Raw genomic sequence first — 18,325 nt, 5'->3', positions numbered from 1 at the left:
TTAAGTTTTTTTAAAGGCATTGTTACAATGTCATTCTTTTGCATGACTATCCAGTTGTCCCAGCACCACTGGTTGAAAAGATTATTTTCTTTCCCTCATTGAATTATTTTAGCCTTCCTGTCAGAAGTTAATCAACTACAAATTAATGGTGTATTTCCAGATTCACAAATTCATTCTACTTATCTGTGTGTCCATTCTATGCCAGTACCACACTGTCGTGATTACTGTAGCTTTGTAGTTAAGTTTACCAGAGAGTTTGAGTTCTCTAAATTTGAGGGTTTTTTAAAATATTGTTTTGGGTATGTTTGATCACTTACACTCGATCAATTTATGTTCTCCATAAAAATGCAATCTGCTAAAAGACAACTCCAAAAATTTTATCTCTGAAATTCATTTTCTGAAGCTAGGACTCTTATTGAAGCTATGTCTTTTAATTGGCAGCCCCAGCTGAATGCCTCATAGCTAACCCAAAGAGTCTAAACTATACTGAAAATTCGTCACTACAACTCCTCTCAAAACATTCCACTTCTCCTGTCTTCGTAATCACTGTGAGTGCCCCTACAATTCACTTCATGGCTCATGCCAGAAACCTGGATGTCAATCTTCATTCCTCCCTCTTCTTCATTTCCACAGTCACTCTATCAGCAAGTCCTATCCAGTTCTCCTTTAAAGCATATTTCAAATTAATCTACTTCTCCCCTATCCACTTTTTTTTTTTTTTTTTGAGACAAAGTCTTACTCTGTCACCCTGGATCATTGCTCACAGCACCTTCAAACTCTTGTGCTTGAGCAATCCTCTTGCCTCAGCCCCCTGTGTAGTTGGGACTACAGGCACTAGGTACAATGCTCGGCTACTTTTTCTATTTTTTGTAGAGACAGGGTCTTGCTCTTGCTCAGGCTGGTCTCAAACTTGTGATCTCAAGCAAGCCACCCATCTTGGCCTTCCAGAGTCCTAGGATTACTGACCCGGGCCTCCCATATCCACTTTTATAACCCTAAACCAAACCACCATAATTGACTCCTATATTGCTAATTGGTCTTCCTCATTTTTCCTCAAAGGTACATTCCTATACAAGAAACAAAGTAATAATTTAAAAACTTAAAAGTAGATGATTTTTGCTCACGGACTCCCTTTGTACTTAAAATAAAATTTCAAATCTTTCCCATGGCTTATGAACCGAAGTATGATTTGATCCCACCCATCTCTCCTAGCTTGTATTTTGACGTTTCATCTCCACCACCAGATTCCAAATATGCCAGCTTTCTCTCAGGTTCTTGTATAAAAGCAAGTCCTTTCATGGCTCAAGCTTGTTGCACTTGATGCTCCCTCTAACCAAAATGTTCCTTCTTCTGCCTTGACCCCCTAATCTTCCAGGCATGCTTCCTTTGATTATCTATTCTTGGCTTAAGTATATGTATTACCTGCTCAGAACATTTTTCTTTGATGGCTATAGCTATACTAGGTCTTCCTTTTGTATCTACCTGTTGTCTTACTAGCTTATCAGATCCATGCAGGTAGGAAACATGTCTGCTGTTTTCACTACTGTCTCTCCAGTGCTAAGCACAAAATAAGGGTACAATAGATGATTACTCGAGTAAACACCTTTTTACCTGTTTTCAAAAAATTAATAATCAAAAAATTTATATAATTCTCTATAAGCCAGGCACTGTTATGAGTCCTTTAAATGGAATTATTTGTTAAACTATGTAACAATTTCATTATTATACTTTTTTTTTTTGCAGTTTTTAGCCAGGGCTGAGTTTGAACTCGCCACCTCCGGCATATGGGGCTGGCGCCCTACTCCTTTGAGCCACGGGCACTGCCCTATTATACCATTTTTTTAGATGAGGAAATCGAGGTATAGAAAAGATAAACCACTTCCTCAATATCACAAAGGTAAGATATAAGCAAATCTGGATTTAGAAACCCAGGTACTCTGGGTCAGGCCATCTATACACACCACTATACCATACTGATGTATATCAGGGAGGCATGAGTCTTTAAGGAGGGAGAGGATTTTTGATTTGACTTAGGGAAGCTGGCATCCTCTCCTTGGCTCTGTCTCTGTAGGTCCTCAATATACATAACAAAACACTGAGTCTGTCTAGTACTTTGTTTCTAATTAACAGACCCTTTATCTGAAGCATTCTCTTTCTTTTTTTTTTTTTTGTAGAGACAGAGTCTCACTTTATGGCCCTCGGTAGAGTGCCGTGGCCTCACACAGCTCACAGCAACCTCCAACTCCTGGGCTTAAGCGATTCTCTTGCCTCAGCCTCCCGAGTAGCTGGGACTACAGGCGCCTGCCACAGCGCTCGGCTATTTTTTGGTTGCAGTTTGGCCGGGCCGGGTTTGAACCCGTCACCCTCGGTATATGGGGCCAGCGCCTTACCGACTGAGCCACAGGCGCCACCCTGAAGCATTCTCTTTCATAGACTCCTGGTCTTTTAGACAAAGCCTCTTTCAGCCAATTGTCAGCTAAAGAATTTTTAAAAACCACCTATTACCTGTACCGTTTTTTTTTTTTGCCAAAACAATGTATGTTTTCCACATACTGATTTATGACCTCACCTGTAATTCCTGTCTCTCTAAATGTATAAAACCAAACTTGCAACCCTGTGATTCCACTTGTTGAAGGCTTCTTGGGTGTGATTCCAGGTCATGGTCCTCAAACTTTGCTCAGAATAAAAACTTTCTTAAATTATTGTACTGATAAAAAAAAAAATTAAAAAACAATTATTGTACTGAGTATGGCTTCTTTTCCGTCAACACAGTGTACCACTGATAGTTTCATTTCCATTATGCTACTATCTCCTTGGTGGACCGTTCCTGGAAATAAGGTAGGATTCAAATATTCTTGGCCATCAGGCCACTATGCAAACCTCTGCCCATTCTGAATCCAAGTTTGCTAGCTTTAATAGTTTCCCATCCTTTTACTTAACACAAATTGTTATTAGTACATTATTTGTTCATTATTTTTAAAATCTTTTTATTAAATCATAACTATATACATTTATTGGGTACAATGTGATGATTTGACATACAAATGGAACGCTTAAATCAAACTGATTAACACGACCATCACCTCACTTACTTATTTTTTTGTGGTAAGACATTCACAGTTTACTCTTACTTGTTTAGAAATATATCCTTGGCTGGGTGCACGTTGCTCAGTGGTGAGGGCACCAGCCACATGCTCCCAGGCTGTCCCAGGCCTACTATATGACAACCACAACAAAAAAAATATAGCCAGGCACTGTGGCGGGCTCCTATAGTGCCAGCTACTAGGGAGGCTGAGGCAAGAGAATTACTTGAGTACAGGACTTTGAGGTTGCTGTGAGCTATGACGCCACAGCATTCTACCAAGGGTGACAAAGTGACAATTTAAAAAAATAAATAAATAAAATAAATCGGCACAATTATTAGGTGTTTGTGCCCTTTTTTGCTGAGCAGATATCCCATCCTGAGAATATAGCAATATTGAGACTGTCTCAATATAAAAATATATACAACCTTGTATTGTACACATTAGTAGAGATCCTATCAAATGTCCTCCCTCCTCCCACCAAACACTTTCTCCCTTCCCCTCCATCCCCCTTGTTAGACTATATTTGTGTTTTAACATTCATAAGAGAGTGTGTTTTTATATTGGGTTTCAGAATAATATTGAATACGTTGGATAGTTTTTTCCCCATTCTTGAGATACTTTACATAGAAGGATGTCTTTCAACTCTATCCAGGTAAACATAAATGACATAAAGTCTCCATCTCCTTTTATGGCTGAATACTTATTCATTATTATTAAAATATTTATTATTATTTATTATTAATAACATAATTAGTAAAATATTTATTACTAATTCACTGTCTAATCAGCTTTTGAAAACAATGTAATTTTTAAATAATTGTCATGGCAGCAACTTCCTGTCAGAAAATACAATTTTTAAAAGGTAATAGAGATAGGGCGGTGCCTGTGGCTCAGCGGGTAGGGCACCGGTCCCATATGCCGGAGGTGGCGGGTTCAAGCCCAGCCCTGGCCAAATTAAAAATAAATAAATAAATAAATAAATAAAAAAGGTAATAGAGATAGATTATGTTAAATTTCTCTTATTTCATATTAAACCCTTTCTGAAATCAATAAACACATTTTATCTTATTAAACTGTTTGGCTATTTGTTCTGTTTGCTTATTCTATTTTCTTATTTTTTAATCCTTTCACTATTATTTGGGATTCTACTGGAGAAAAGACCATAAAAGGAAGCAAATTGTTTTATCTACTCAAGAAAAATGTTTGCAGAAGAATAGCAATGTAGGAAATTTCTCTAATTTTAATTATATATGCTATTATTACCCTAGTCTGACAAGCTAAAAGTTGTCTATTTAACTACTATAATGCATCTTCTCTTACAGAGATATATCTTCCTCTTGTTTTATTTTTGACATTTCAGAGCAATAAAAGAACATGCACAAATTTTGCTGAACTGTATTAAATACAAAATGAACATTCAATGAAATATAATAAAGAACACATCCTTTGTCATCTTATATAAAATTATGCAAACATTTAAGAACATTATATTAATATTAGTAAATACCCCACAATAATTATTTATAGGTTGCTGTCATATCAAAAAACCTGATAGGTCGCTTTGAAGAACGGGAACGCGCATACCCGAATTTGACGGTGCGCCGTGTCCTTTTGCCTTGGTATACGCGACATGTCAGGGTACGCGCCAGATGAGAAACTGCGATGCAGCAGCTGCGAGAGCTGAGAAGGCGATGGCTGAAGGACCAGGAGCTGAGCCCTCGGGAGCCGGTGCTGCCCCCTCGGAGGATGTGGCCTATGGAGGTATTCTGGAGTAAGTTTTTGCAGAAGCCCACCCCCTGGAGGAACATGGTGAGTGACCAACTTACCCAGTCCCCATACACAGACATCCACAGCGTCCGTCGGTCTGTCCACTGGACGTCAGCTCATTGCAGACACCAAGGACTTACACTGCTCTGTGCCCTGAAACGCTGTTCTGTCGCCAAGAGTCCTGGACTGGGAGTTAGGAGTTCAGAACATGAATGGCTTTGGCAGATTCATGCCTTTTTGCTGCCAAGGGTGATGAGAAGTAGGCCGCTGCACGATTGGTTCTCTTTCTACTGCAGAAATCTCCCTTCAAAATAATAGCCAAGGCCTCACCAGAGTTAAAATTCTTTCGTTTTAACGTTTGAAGATACTTGTCTAACTTTTAAAGTTGAGGTTCTAGAGACCAGATAACACTGCCCCTAACTGGCGGTACAGCCCCATGTGATCATCCTAAGAGACCCCTAGGGCCCTGCTGGTTTGCTTAGTGAGTCATATTCAAGAAGTACCTTTCCAAACCACCAGTGTGTACTTTTATTTACCTTTTTTTTTGGATTGCAACCACCACTATGGATTTTTAACACAATGTTTTGTTGCAGAGGAAATGGCCTGAAAAAAAATGGCAAAAAATATTTTCTGTCTCTCCAACTTTTTTGGAACCCAAACCTGCATCCCTACATCAGGCCAGAATTCAGGAGGGGCAAGGAATGCCTCTTGTATTTTGTAGCACAGAAGCCATAGCTCAAGGAAATCATCTGGGCGGAGGTCACCAGGTCCTTTTAGCTGAAGATGGGATTAATCTGGGTGGAGATCACCAGGCTGTTGCTGAGGCCAGGAGATTGTCTTGGCTCACTATGGGGTTACGGGATCAGAACCTTTAACAGCTTTTTGCTTCTTCTTAGAAGCAGGAGTTTGGATTTTGAGACCATTGTCTGCCATTTTCCTCCTTTGCTGGCAAAGTAATAAATAAACCTCTTTCCTTCTCAAAAAAAAAAAAAAAAGAAAAACCTAATAAAGCAACGTTATTAACAATTAATTGACACTTTAATGGAAATTCTTAAGTGTGGACTAATAATTGATTTAGCAAATTAAAAAGCAAACTACGTAGCAATTTGGTGGCGCCTGTGGCTCAAGGAGTAGGGTGCTGGTCCCATATGCCGGAGGTGGCGGGTTCAAACCTAGCCCTGGCCAAAAACCACAAAAAAAAAAAAAAAAAAAAAAAAAAACTACGTAGCAATTTCATAAGTCACTGCATTGCTTTAGCAGAAAAAACAAAATACCTCTAGTTCTAGGAGAAAAATACCTTCAACTGAGCCCAAACTAAATATGTTTGTAAATATATATCATATTTAATAGTTCAAATAAATTTTGTTGTTGTAGTTGAAGTGGTACTTATCAAAAGACTTCACACAAACAAAGCACATAGGAACAAATTCATTTGTTTTACGGAACTTAAGTCATTCACCACATCTTGCAGACAATACTACTATAACATCTAAGAATTAATTAGTACTTAAAAACTATCTTGGCATGTCCTAAAACTAACTCCACCAAGATAATAGACAAAAGATTCTAAATAGCTATTGCCTATAAATTATTACCACTAACATTTATACATTACAACTTGCAGTACATGTATTTCTAGCCAGATATTCTTTTTTTCTTTTTTTTGAGACAGAGTCTCACTTTACACAGGGTGACAAGAGTCCTGTGGCATCATCTTAGCTCACTGCAATCTCAAACTTTTGGGTTCAAGTGATACTCCTGATCCAGCCTTTCAAGTAACTGGGTCTACAGGTACCTACCACCATGCCAAGCTAGTTTTTCTATTTTTACTAAAGATGGAGTTTTGCTCTAGGTCAGCTTGGTCTGGAATTCCTGAGGTCAAGCAACCCACCGGCCTCTTCTTCCCTAAGTGCATGAGCCACTGTGGCTGGCCAGTCAGATATTCTTCATACTCTTTAATAATAAAAAAAAATTTCTTCCCATCCTCATCAAGTATGTTGTCATATTATCGGATTCCTCTTGAGAAAAATGAAAAACTTCTGTAAGGTAAAATACTGACTTGACAATTGCATCACCATGCATTATCTCACTTATTTTAAAGTTCTAAACAAGGATAGTTTTCTTGTTTTGTTTTGATCTCAGTTGTATTTTCGTAACTCCCCAGCTTATTAAGAAAACAATCTTTTGACATGTCCATATGAATTAAGATTATCTTAAAGTACATAGAAATCACCTGTATTTGCCTACAAATTAAATGCTGTTAACATACCAACATTTTTTTTTTTTTTTTTTTTGTAGAGACAGAGTCTCACTTTATGGCCCTCGGTAGAGTGCGGTGGCCTCACACAGCTCACAGCAACCTCCAACTCCTGGGCTTAAGCCATTCTCTTGCCTCAGCCTCCTGAGCAGCTGGGACTACAGGCACCCGCCACAAAGCCCGGCTATTTTTTGATTTGCAGTTTGGCCGGGGCCGGGTTTGAACCCGTCACCCTCGGTATATGGGGCCGGTGCCTTACCACTGAGCCACAGGCGCCGCCCAACATACCAACATTTAAGAATGCCAGTATCATAGAACTTTTCCCAGCATTTTAAATTATTTTTTTCCCAACTAAGCCAATTTACATTCAACTTCTAGGTTACACATGCATCAAAAAAAGACAGAGGATCTCCTCAACTGACCGCAGATAAACCAGCACACAAGTGTCCTCCTTTCTGGATATAATTAAGCCTGCAAGGGCAAAGTAGTTCAAAAGGGAGCAAATGAGCTGATTGTTTTGTTTTGTTTTGTTTTCCATTTTTCATCCAGGTATCCTTGGTCAGGAACTATGTGTGGACTAAAAAAAATGAATGAATGAATCATCCCAACTACTTAAGTCACTTTTAATTTTTCCATCCTCACTGCATTTAATGGTTTTCACAGTAATTCTGTTTCAAATCTAGCTGACATCCTATGTAGCTGTGAATTTAAAATCCTTGTGAAATGTAAGGATTTCACTTAAATTCTGGTGAGGACTTTGTATGTCTTTTTCAGCATTTCGTTTTGAAAATACTGGGTTCCAAGTGAAACTGCACTGTGCAACTTTAGGGACTTGTTAGGATCTGAGAACTTTAGTTCAACATCTTTTCATATATTTTAGAATAAGTTCATCATGTTTTTCAGTCACAGAACCAATAGAACATTCTTTAAAACTGCGAGCAAAATAGAAGTTCCCTTGAATTCTTCAGGTTTTGCCTCAGTTACGTCTTTGAGATTTTTTTCTTTGGCCTTTACTTTCGTTAAGCTTTGCCTGTTTGATTTCTGCCTCATGCCCAATTTTGAAATCACAAAGTTTTGTAAGTTGGTGATCTGACGTCTCATATCATGTAAAGGGTTAAATAAGGCACCACACTTTCTTTCAAGAGCGGGGTCTCTTAGCAAACTGGACTTGCTACGTGCACTGAGCCAGACCAGCCGTTCCCGAACTCGGTGCCTAAGGGGCTCCCGGCCTCAGGCTCCTCCGTGGCTTAGCCAGCGGCAGCCCGCGCCGGGTCGTCCTCCCCAGAGCCAGCTCGCGCCCCGCAGCCGGTAGGCCCAGTCCGGGGCACACCCAGAGTCCGCGCAGTGGTGCAAGGGCCCGGCTCGGAAAAGCCGGCCAGAGGACACGACCACCTAGGCTCTGCGTCCGTCACGGAACCGCAGACGGCATCTGGTGGGTCAGTGGAGATTCAAGAAGAGTAAAGAAAAGCGAGAGGTGGCGAGGCGTTCTGGGTAGGCGGAGCGTCCCTGCTCGCCGCGCGTCTGCCTCCTCCTGCTGGGTGGAAAGCCAGTGTTTCTTTGCCTGTTAGAGCGGTGGGTCTGTTTCCTCAAAACGAGCTTTGCCTACACATGATTTAAATGCCCATGAAACACATCCACTGTAAGTGCAATTTCATGACTTTTAGTAAATGTATACCTGTCCCAGCCATCACCAAAATTCAGTTATAGGACCTTTCTATCTCCTCAGAAAGTTCCCTTAACGCACCTTTCGGGTCAATTTCTATTCCCAGTCTCAGCCCCTGGCAACCTCTGACCTGCTTTTTGCCTTGAAATATTTACCTTTTTGGAAATGGAGCCTTTTGTGTTAGTACGGTATCCCTTAAGTTCATCTAAATCGGCGCAATTGACTGGGTGCCCATAGCTCAGTGGTTGGGGTGTCGACCACATGCTCTAAGGCTGGTGGGTTCGAACCCACCTGGGCCTGCTAAACAACAACAAAAAGCTGGGCATTGTGGCAGGCGCCTGTAGTCACAGCTACCAGGGTGGCTGAGGAAAGAGATCTGCTTGAGTTCAAGAGTTGGAGGCTGCTGTCAGCTATGACACCACAGTACTCTTACTCAGGGCAACAAAGTGAGACTCTCTCTCAATTAAAAAAAATTTAAAAAAAAATCGGCGCAATTATTAGGTGTCTGTGCCCTTTTTTGCTGAGCAGATATCCCATCCTGAGAATACAGCTATTATTTTTAGCCGTTCACCAATTGGTGCACTTTGAGTTGTTCCACTTTTCCAGCTATTATGACTCATGCTTGGAAATTTGTGCACATGTCTTATTGTGAATATGTTTTCATATTTCTTGGACAGATATCTAGGAGTGAAACTGCACGCTGTATGCTAAATTGGTGTTAAACTTTTAATAAAATACCAAAGTCATATCTTTTTATTAGATTTAAAAGGGAATGTTTGATTAAAATTAAATTGGGCGGCGCCTGTGGCTCAGTGAGTAGGGCGCCGGCCCCATATGCCGAGGGTGGCGGGTTCAAACCCAGCCCCGGCCAAACTGCAACCAAAAAATAGCCGGGCGTTGTGGCGGGCGCCTGTAGTCCCAGCTGCTGGGGAGGCTGAGGCAAGAGAATCGCGTAAGCCCAGGAGTTAGAGGTTGCTGTGAGCCGTGTGACGCCACGGCACTCTACCCGAGGGCGGTACAGTGAGACTCTGTCTCTACAAAAAAAAAAAAAAAAAAAAAAAAATTAAATTTGGTGAAGGAAGTTCAAATTAATGTAAACTGAAATTTAACCATTCATTTACTTGTTTATGAAACACTGCTACTGAGGTAGTCATACTAATCATTCAATTATTAGATACAGTTAACTAAACATCACTGGCTTTCTTTGATGGCTGGAAGCTAACAAAGGCCCATGATTATGAATATGAGTCATCATTTAGCACCGTGTAAAGGGGCTGAAGGTACACGGGCCGTGGGATATACAATAAGACTTTTTACTGAATTCCGAAAACTAATTTGCTTGGTTTTGTTTTCTTTTCAAAAGAGAGAACAAGGGAAAAACATGTTTTAGTACCAAGTCTTACACTACAAAAGGTAAACTGTGGCACTCACGAACTCTGTTGATGCTGGCCCATGTTCTAAAGTTTGAGGAGAAGAGGTTGCACAAAGCTGTATGAGGATGAGGACCTGGGCATGAGGGACATCTAAGGAGGTCTGAGTTTCTCAGGATGACTGACGGAAATTTAAGGGTACAAGGTGATTAGTTCGGATGGTTACAAGGTAGATAGTGGTGCTGATGATCCAATACAAACACTAAAGATACAGATACTATGGTTCATTCAGATATGGATTACTCTACTTATTTCGAATTGACATATCTATTTCCCCTGTTTAGACTCCAGAGTTTAGACTGGCAATACAGGGAAAAATCGGACACCTTATGAGTTAGTTCTTAAAGCAGACCAATGGAAAATTTCTGTGATTAAAACATTCTTTTTTTTTTGTAGAGACAGAGTCTCACTTTTTATGGCCCTTGGTAGAGTGCCGTGGCCTCACATAGCTCACAGCAACCTCCAACTCCTGGGCTTAAGCGATTCTCTTGCCTCAGCCTCCCGAGTAGCTGGGACTACAGGCGCCCGCCACAACGCCCAGCTATTTTTTGGTTGCAGTTCGGCCGGGGCTGGGTTTGAACCCACCACCCTCAGTATATGGGGCTGGCGCCTTACCAACTGAGCCACAGGCACCACCCGATTAAAACATTCTTTAAGTTCTTTAATTCAAATTCTTTAATTAGTTCAACCCAAAGTTACACCATATAGTGGATCGATTAGACTCATCTTCTTGTTCTAACATTCCTAGTGTTCTACAGTAAGCCTGGTACATATTAATGTGTGATATCTGTATTAACATTTGCTGATAAAATACCACCACCAAAACATAGTTGTTCCTTAAAAAAAAAAAAATCAATTTTTCCTAAAATGTTTTCCTAAAAAGTTTTGCATATTCCATATTAAGTATATGAAATTTTTGAAGCATATTGTACATACTGCTTCAAATGTTACCAGCAACAACTGAAAATAAGCATTAAATTTTGGAATATGTGTTATCTACCCTCCAGGTAGATCAAATAGATTTGAAATGCAATGTACCAGCCCATAGCACTGTGCAAAATGAACACTCACCAGCATTTATGTAGTAACCACTCTTAACATAAACCACTGATTATCCATAATTTATTTTTTTAGCCTATATAGCCAGTTTAATTTTTTTCTTTCCACTATAGACAAGAAAAAGAAAATACAGTTAGAATACAGCAAGAATCTGGCTGGGATAGATGATCAGGATAACTGAGAACCTGAAGTGTATCTTCTGTCCGGATGCTTCCTCCCACAGTCCCTCACCAACTCCCAACCCCCATTGCCCTGTTCCCTGCCATTGGCCCATGGATTCTCTGGACTAAAATAAAACTTAAAAGAACATCTAGTTTAGTGGCATCAAAATTCCCTGTGGAGACTCACAAGTCCCACCCACATATTCATTTAGCTGCTCACAAGTGGGGACTGGGATGTGCAAGCTTAACAAAGTTCCCAGAAGGTTCTGACACATCCAGCCTCTCCCTTGGTCTTGGGGCAGAACTTAGTTCCTTTTAGTGCAGCCCTTTCCTCTATATCAGATGCAAGAGTCCCAGCTTAGCTTCTCCACGTGGCCATCCAGGTAGGATGCTCACTGTCTCCTGCAGCTACTCTACTCATTTTTTTTTTTTTAACTACTACATGCTTTATTCAGATTTCCTTCATTTTTTTACCTGACGTTCTTTTTCTCTTCCCTGATTCCATTCAGATGATATGCATTCTTTATAGTGAAGTACTAAAATATCAAATTATTTTTCTTTTGGCAAGTTAGTATATTTTCTATACGTATAATTGGAATTCCACGTTGTTTTTGTAATTTGTTTAAAAAAATTTTTTTTCTATTTGGCATAAAGGTTTATTCTCAGGATGCTCACTCTAAAATTTGAAGCTGTGGGCTCTATCTAAAACAAGTGCTAATAAGTATCCAATTATTACCTATAAAATGCTCCTGATGTTTTTTTTAATCACAATATTAGATCTATGTGTGAGGATATACAGAAGGTGCATCATGATTGTAGGTTAAAAACTGCATGATAAGGGGTGGCGCCTGTGGCTCAAGGAGTAGGGCGCCGGTCCCATATGCCGGAGGTGGCGGGTTCAAACCTAGCCCCGGCCAATAACCACAAAAAAAAAAAAAAACAAAACTGCATGATAAGATTTGTTTTACCTGTATGTTTTTACTGAATGATTTTTTTCCCCATCCTCAGTCAAGTATGAATATGTGGCAAGCTGACACAATATAGTTTCTTAAACATGTTTACTGACTATTAACTGTGCCTTTGGTAATCCTGCTAAAAGAAATGGAAAAATAAAACATGACAAAAAATTAGGAAAGGAATAAGCATTGTATTTTGGGCATACAATTCAAATGGACCACATACCACACATGTACACAGCAGATGTCAGTACTTTTACCACCATTATCTCAGTGAAATATAAAGGCTAAAATTTGATGGTCAAGGCTTTGATCACTGGCATCTAACTCACCTTAAAATCCAAACTCTCTTCTCACTAGTAGCTTATTCTTGGGTAGATGATTCCATTATCTTAAACTTCAGTTACTTCAACTGGAAAATGAACAGGTGATTCTACTTCATGAAGCAATTAGTATATTTCTGACATGTAATACTAAATCCTTAAATAATATTGCCTCCTATAATAACAATATATACCCAACTGAAAACTCTATAATGCAAATGAGTTGGGGAATATCTAACTCTAGAATGTGGAGAATGATTTTTATTAACCCTAGCAAAATCCAGGTTGTGTTTCCCCTTTATGTTATTTGGGAATGTTAACCACACTACTTCTTTTCCATGGCCCCATTCTTAATGGAAATTATCCACATTCTCTCCCTTCCACTTGGAAATCACATTGTAAATACTTAATGACTGTGGTACACTTCTGAATTAAAATGTGTCCTAACAAATACTAAACTCAAAGCAAACATTGTACTTGAAACACTATAGAACTGACCAAAGAATTTGCATGGCAAATTAAGACAGTATTCTGACAGTAAGACAATGGAATTTGGGGAAATTTCTTTGCGCAATAGAAAATGGTAAGTCAGTTTTCCTTCTGATATAGGCTTACCAGTCATGGCCAAAATACTTTCTGCAAAACCACAACCACTGTCCATTCTTCTGAGAGATGAATGCTCTTTTCCTCACTCAGTACTTCGCATCGTTCTTCCTGGAAGCTTTACCCCTCTGACAATTCTTAAGGCTGCACTGGATACAAGGTTACTCATGATCGGCCCTCCTATTTGTCAGCATTTGCCCTTATAAAATTTCATATTAATGCAAACATTATTTATTTAGCTCTCTATAAATATACTACTATCTATGCAAAGCTGTGTGAAGATTATAAAGATGAGTAAGATGTAATGGCTTTACAATTAATTAAAACAAAGATTATGGCCAAAGAGTCAACTCCGACCATGCCCAGTTGTTTATGTATTTCCTATGGCTCCACTTACATACAACTAAGCAGGGATGATATGCTGCCACCAAGACCATATGTGTCCTAAACATAAAAATACTTACTTTCTTGGCCCTTTACTGAAAAAAGATGCCAATCCCTAAAATAGGAGATGCAAGTATAACAAAAATACTGAACTTTGCTACATGTCAATTAAAAAGTTGTAAGTAATTCCAGGAGCTTAAGAAGGGGAGAGATCACTTTCAATAACATTTTTTAGAAAAAAAAAAAAAAAATGGAGACAGTATCTATTGAAAAAGCACTAGAAGAAGGAGCATGAAGAAGGGTTAAAAACTTCTGAGGAATAAAAAAATGACATAAATAAGTGAAAGAAAGGAAAAATAAGCCAGAGGATGGAGTCTGCCAATTATTTTAGGCACAAACTCTCTTAATATGATTTACAAAGGTCTTTTCATCTTTACTGCTTTTCTAATCTGGTTATGTTTTATACAAATCATATTCCACATGCCACTAGGATTTCTCTTAATTATATGCTTGCTTTGCAGCTGGTAACCCCACTCTACAGAGGCAGGCTCAGAGACAGAAATTTAGTGACAAATAAACATTATAATTAATGGCATTATCTGAAACTGTGCCACAATTTAACCTTTCTTATCTGTCACTTGATATTTAAAAATTTAGCACCAAAAGAATGAGATCTTTTCTTCTGAGACAAAATTACATGACTGTATATTAACCTGAAAAAAAAAAAAAAGAAAATACTCTGATTCTTTCAGACAGAGTCTTACTATATATGTTGCCCTGAGTAGAGGCATCACAGGGCAACAGCAACCTCAAACTCCTGGATTTAAGGGATTCTCTTATCTCAGGCTCCCAAGTAGCTGGGACTACAGGTGTCCGCCACAATGCTGGGCTTTTTTTGTTGTTGTAGTTGTTGTTGTTTAGCAGACCCGGGCCAGTATGGAACCCGCCAGCCCTGGTGTATTTGGCTAGCGCCCTAATCACTGAGCTACGGGCACCGAGCCTAACCTGCAAATATTATATTGTGTTGCTCACCTCATCGCATTATGTTCCTTTCTCCCAAAGTTCCATAGGCAAAAAAAACTAGATAGACTAGTAGGACTTCTAGTCTTAAAGGCAAAAAAATAGTTCCCTTTGATCAGAAAGAATGTAATTAAGAAAAATCTACATTAATAGATCTAAGTGAGCTATTTCAAACGTGTTTTTGAAAACCAAGTTTGCATCAAAAAATAATTTACTGTTAAGAAGAATTTATATCATCTTACACGAATATGTATAAATATTTTATGTTCAATACTAACATCTGTGGGCATATTACCTTTTGGCCAGTTAGCCAGTGTGAACCTCAAACAGCCAATTCCCCAAGTGGCTGACTGGGCCTCAGTTAAAAATAGAGCCAAATGGCCATTTGCTAACTACAATCACCACTTGTATGTTTGCCTAACTTTGAGACTTCTCATAACCTGAACTAACCAATATGTGTGGCCTCCTCAACCAATCAAAACTCAGCTGTGTCAACCAGTCAGAACTAATAATTTTGACATTTCCATTTGCATACATGAACTTTATTGGGAACCTTGGGTGGGGATTTTCTCTATAAAAGCCAAAACCTCCCTTTATTCCCTGGAAGACACCTTAATTTTACACCAAAGGCTATGTCTACCTGGTTTGCAAACTGTTCACTAGAATAAAGTCTCTGTCCTCCAAATTCCTTTTGAGAAATTTTGTTCATATCAGATAGCTACATTTTCATATTCTACTTACTAACAACCTAGGATAACTGTAAACCATAGTCTTCATTAAAACAATATAGGAGAAAATGTTTTTTTTTTTTTCAAAATAGGAACAATTCCTGAATTGTAAAAGAATGAGCCAGACCACGTAAAAAATTTAAGTAAAACTTTAAATGTGTAAACTAGGCAAAAACAAATAACAAACAAAAGTGGGGCAGGGACTTGTAAGAGAAAGAAGGAGGGAGAAGAAAACAAACAAAAAACTCATCCAAACTGAGATAATTAATCCAAATTCATGTAACTGCTGTACTGAGGTAAAGTGGGAAAAAATGACATTTTAAACTCAAAGCCTGAAATGCTGTACTATTTCAACATATAATTCCTTTAAAATTCCCATGATATGTACATAATCCTGGAATAAACTTCTTACTTCTTACCTTATTAACAATGAATACATTTGAAAATAAATATATAAAGTATCTCAAAACAAACCCTTTAAGATAATATTTAAGCAATGACATCTAAAGAAATGGAATTCAGGGACCATGTAACATTCAGAAAATAATGTTATCTTGAAGGTTAACTTTTCCCTTCCCTGCTGGGTACTCTGAAGTCTTCATAATACACAGGTTGCTTCTAAAGTAGTTTTGTTATTGAGCCAAAGATCTTGATGGAATAATCTCAATTTCATTTTCTCCAGTACTACAAAAAGTAAAAACAAATAAACAGAAAACAATTTACTTCACTGTTCACAAGGAAAGATAAACAATAGAGTCTACAGTTTTAAAAGACTTCTATTATTTCTATTAAAAAGTGAAGGAATTACTGTGCTAGATGCCATCAGGGGGCTGCAATTAACTACAATATGCCTTAAAAATCAGTTTATATGAGAAAATATTTAGGGGACAGGGTGTTTGCTGACTCAAGCATAACACAATTATTATGTGGTAAGCAAAAAAAACATCAGCACGTGAAAGGCAAAATTTCTACTGAATTCCATAGTTATTAGAAGATTAATATTATAAGTAGCATGCTTAATTCCACATTTTTTAGAGAGGCTGTGAAAACCTACAGCTTCATGGAAAAAGCCCAAGTGCCCATCGATCCACAAATGGATTAATAAATTGTGGTATATGTACACCATGGAATACTATGCAGCCTTAAAGAAAGATGGAGACTTTACCTCTTTCATGTTTACATGGATGGAGCTGGAACATATTCTTCTTAGTAAAGTATCTCAAGAATGGAAGAAAAAGTATCCAATGTACTCAGTCCTACTATAAAACTAATTTATGGCTTTCATATGAAAGCTATAACCCAGTTATAACCTAAGAATATGGGGAAGGGGGAGAGGGAGAGGAGGGAGGGGAGGATGGGCGGAGGGAGGGTGATTGGTGGGATTACACTTACGGTGCATCTTTCAAGGGTACACGTGAAACTTAGTAAATGTAGAATATAAATGTCTTAACACAATAACTAAGAAAATGCCAGGAAGGCTATGTTAACCAGTGTGATGCAAATATGTCAAATGGTCTATAAACCAGTGTATGGTGCCCCATGATCGCATTAATGTACACAGCTATGATTTAATTAAAAAAACAAAAAAAACCCTGTAGCTTATTCCACAGAGTGTACCCACGTCATTCCAGAAATGGTCTGGAAATCAAATCAAAGGAAGTAGTCCTAAAAGAACAAGAGAGGCCCACTGAAGAGCTATTTTGGGATCAACACAGTCAACAGTGTTGAATACTGACACAGACAGTAGAAATAAAAGAAACAAAGATTTCTTCCTTTGGGTGAATATACATTGAGTCATCCATACCTCATGTGCCCTTTTTGTTTAATAAGATTCATGCTTATATTATCTTCAAGGAATTATGAACGCTGTTCATGGGTAACAAAACTAACTTTCTATGAACTTCACCTCATTATGACTCTCAGAGAAAAAGTGAAGGAAATAAATTTTGTTGACAAGTATGTCTGAGTATGTGTAGATATATGTGTACATGAAGAAACGTGAAAACTGCCAGCATGCTGACTGCTTCTAATCTGATGTGATTTAAATCAACAATTCTAGAAAGAATACGGCAAGATTTATTTTCAATCCTAATAAAAATAGTGTAAAAATACTTTACACTTTAAGAAGCAATTCAGGTATTTTTATTAAAGGTAATATCAGAGAAAATAAAAATAAACTTCTTGAGGAAATGGACATTGGCATTCATATAAAACATCATCCATTTACTTGGTGCCTAGTACGTGCTAGAAAGTGGTTCCAGTTCTGTTGGAGGTCTCAAAGATACTTAAACTGTATGAGGACTAAATTAGTATACACAGAGTCATAACACACATACATGCACACACTTACAATTTTGGCAAATGGGTAGGGAACTCATCCCAGGCAAGGAGCACAGGGATATTACTTGTATGGGGGAGAGGGATACTGGCTGTGAGGAATTATCATCAGATCTACAAAGTAGGTTCTTTTTTGAAGGCTGTTGGAAGATGATGAAGGTTGAAAATGCAGGTAAAAACCACATTGTGAAGGGTCCATACTGATATACTAGGATGTCTAAATAGCCTAGAATTAAATGGGAAGCAATTAAAAACTTGTGTGTATTTATGTATGTTTGTATGTGTGAAAAAAAAATGCTGCTACTGAACAGATGGTCTTTAGTTACAGGCAAACCTTGTTTTATCATGTTTCACTTCACTGTATTTTGCAGATACTGCACTTTTTTATAAACTGAAGGTGTGTAGCAACCCTGCCTTGAGTGAGTCTATTGGCACCATTTTTCCAATAGCAGGTGCTCACTTTGTGTGTCATACTTGGTAAGTATTGCAGTATTTCAAACCTTTTTATTATTATCGTATCTGTCACGATTATCTGTGATCAGTGATTTTGA

General features: G+C 38.4%; 1 protein-coding gene across 5 annotated transcripts in view; it reads right to left on the bottom strand.

The window, feature by feature from the left end:
• Positions 1–15,842: 15,842 nt before the first annotated feature.
• LOC128571651 (phosphatidylinositol 3-kinase catalytic subunit type 3-like) overlaps positions 15,843–18,325 on the bottom strand; it is a 189,507-nt gene continuing 187,024 nt past the window's right edge. For all 5 annotated transcript variants that reach the window (XM_053571250.1, XM_053571252.1, XM_053571255.1 and 2 more), the window contains one exon: positions 15,843–16,121. In XM_053571250.1, the coding sequence (XP_053427225.1) occupies positions 16,107–16,121 (15 nt within the window). In that variant the 3' untranslated portion in view covers positions 15,843–16,106. The remainder of the gene's footprint in view (positions 16,122–18,325) is intronic.

This window comes from Nycticebus coucang, chromosome 19 (genome assembly GCF_027406575.1).
Source record: "Nycticebus coucang isolate mNycCou1 chromosome 19, mNycCou1.pri, whole genome shotgun sequence".
In the NCBI taxonomy this organism is placed as follows: Eukaryota; Metazoa; Chordata; class Mammalia; order Primates; family Lorisidae; genus Nycticebus; species Nycticebus coucang.
This window is presented reverse-complemented; position numbering and strand designations above follow the sequence as displayed.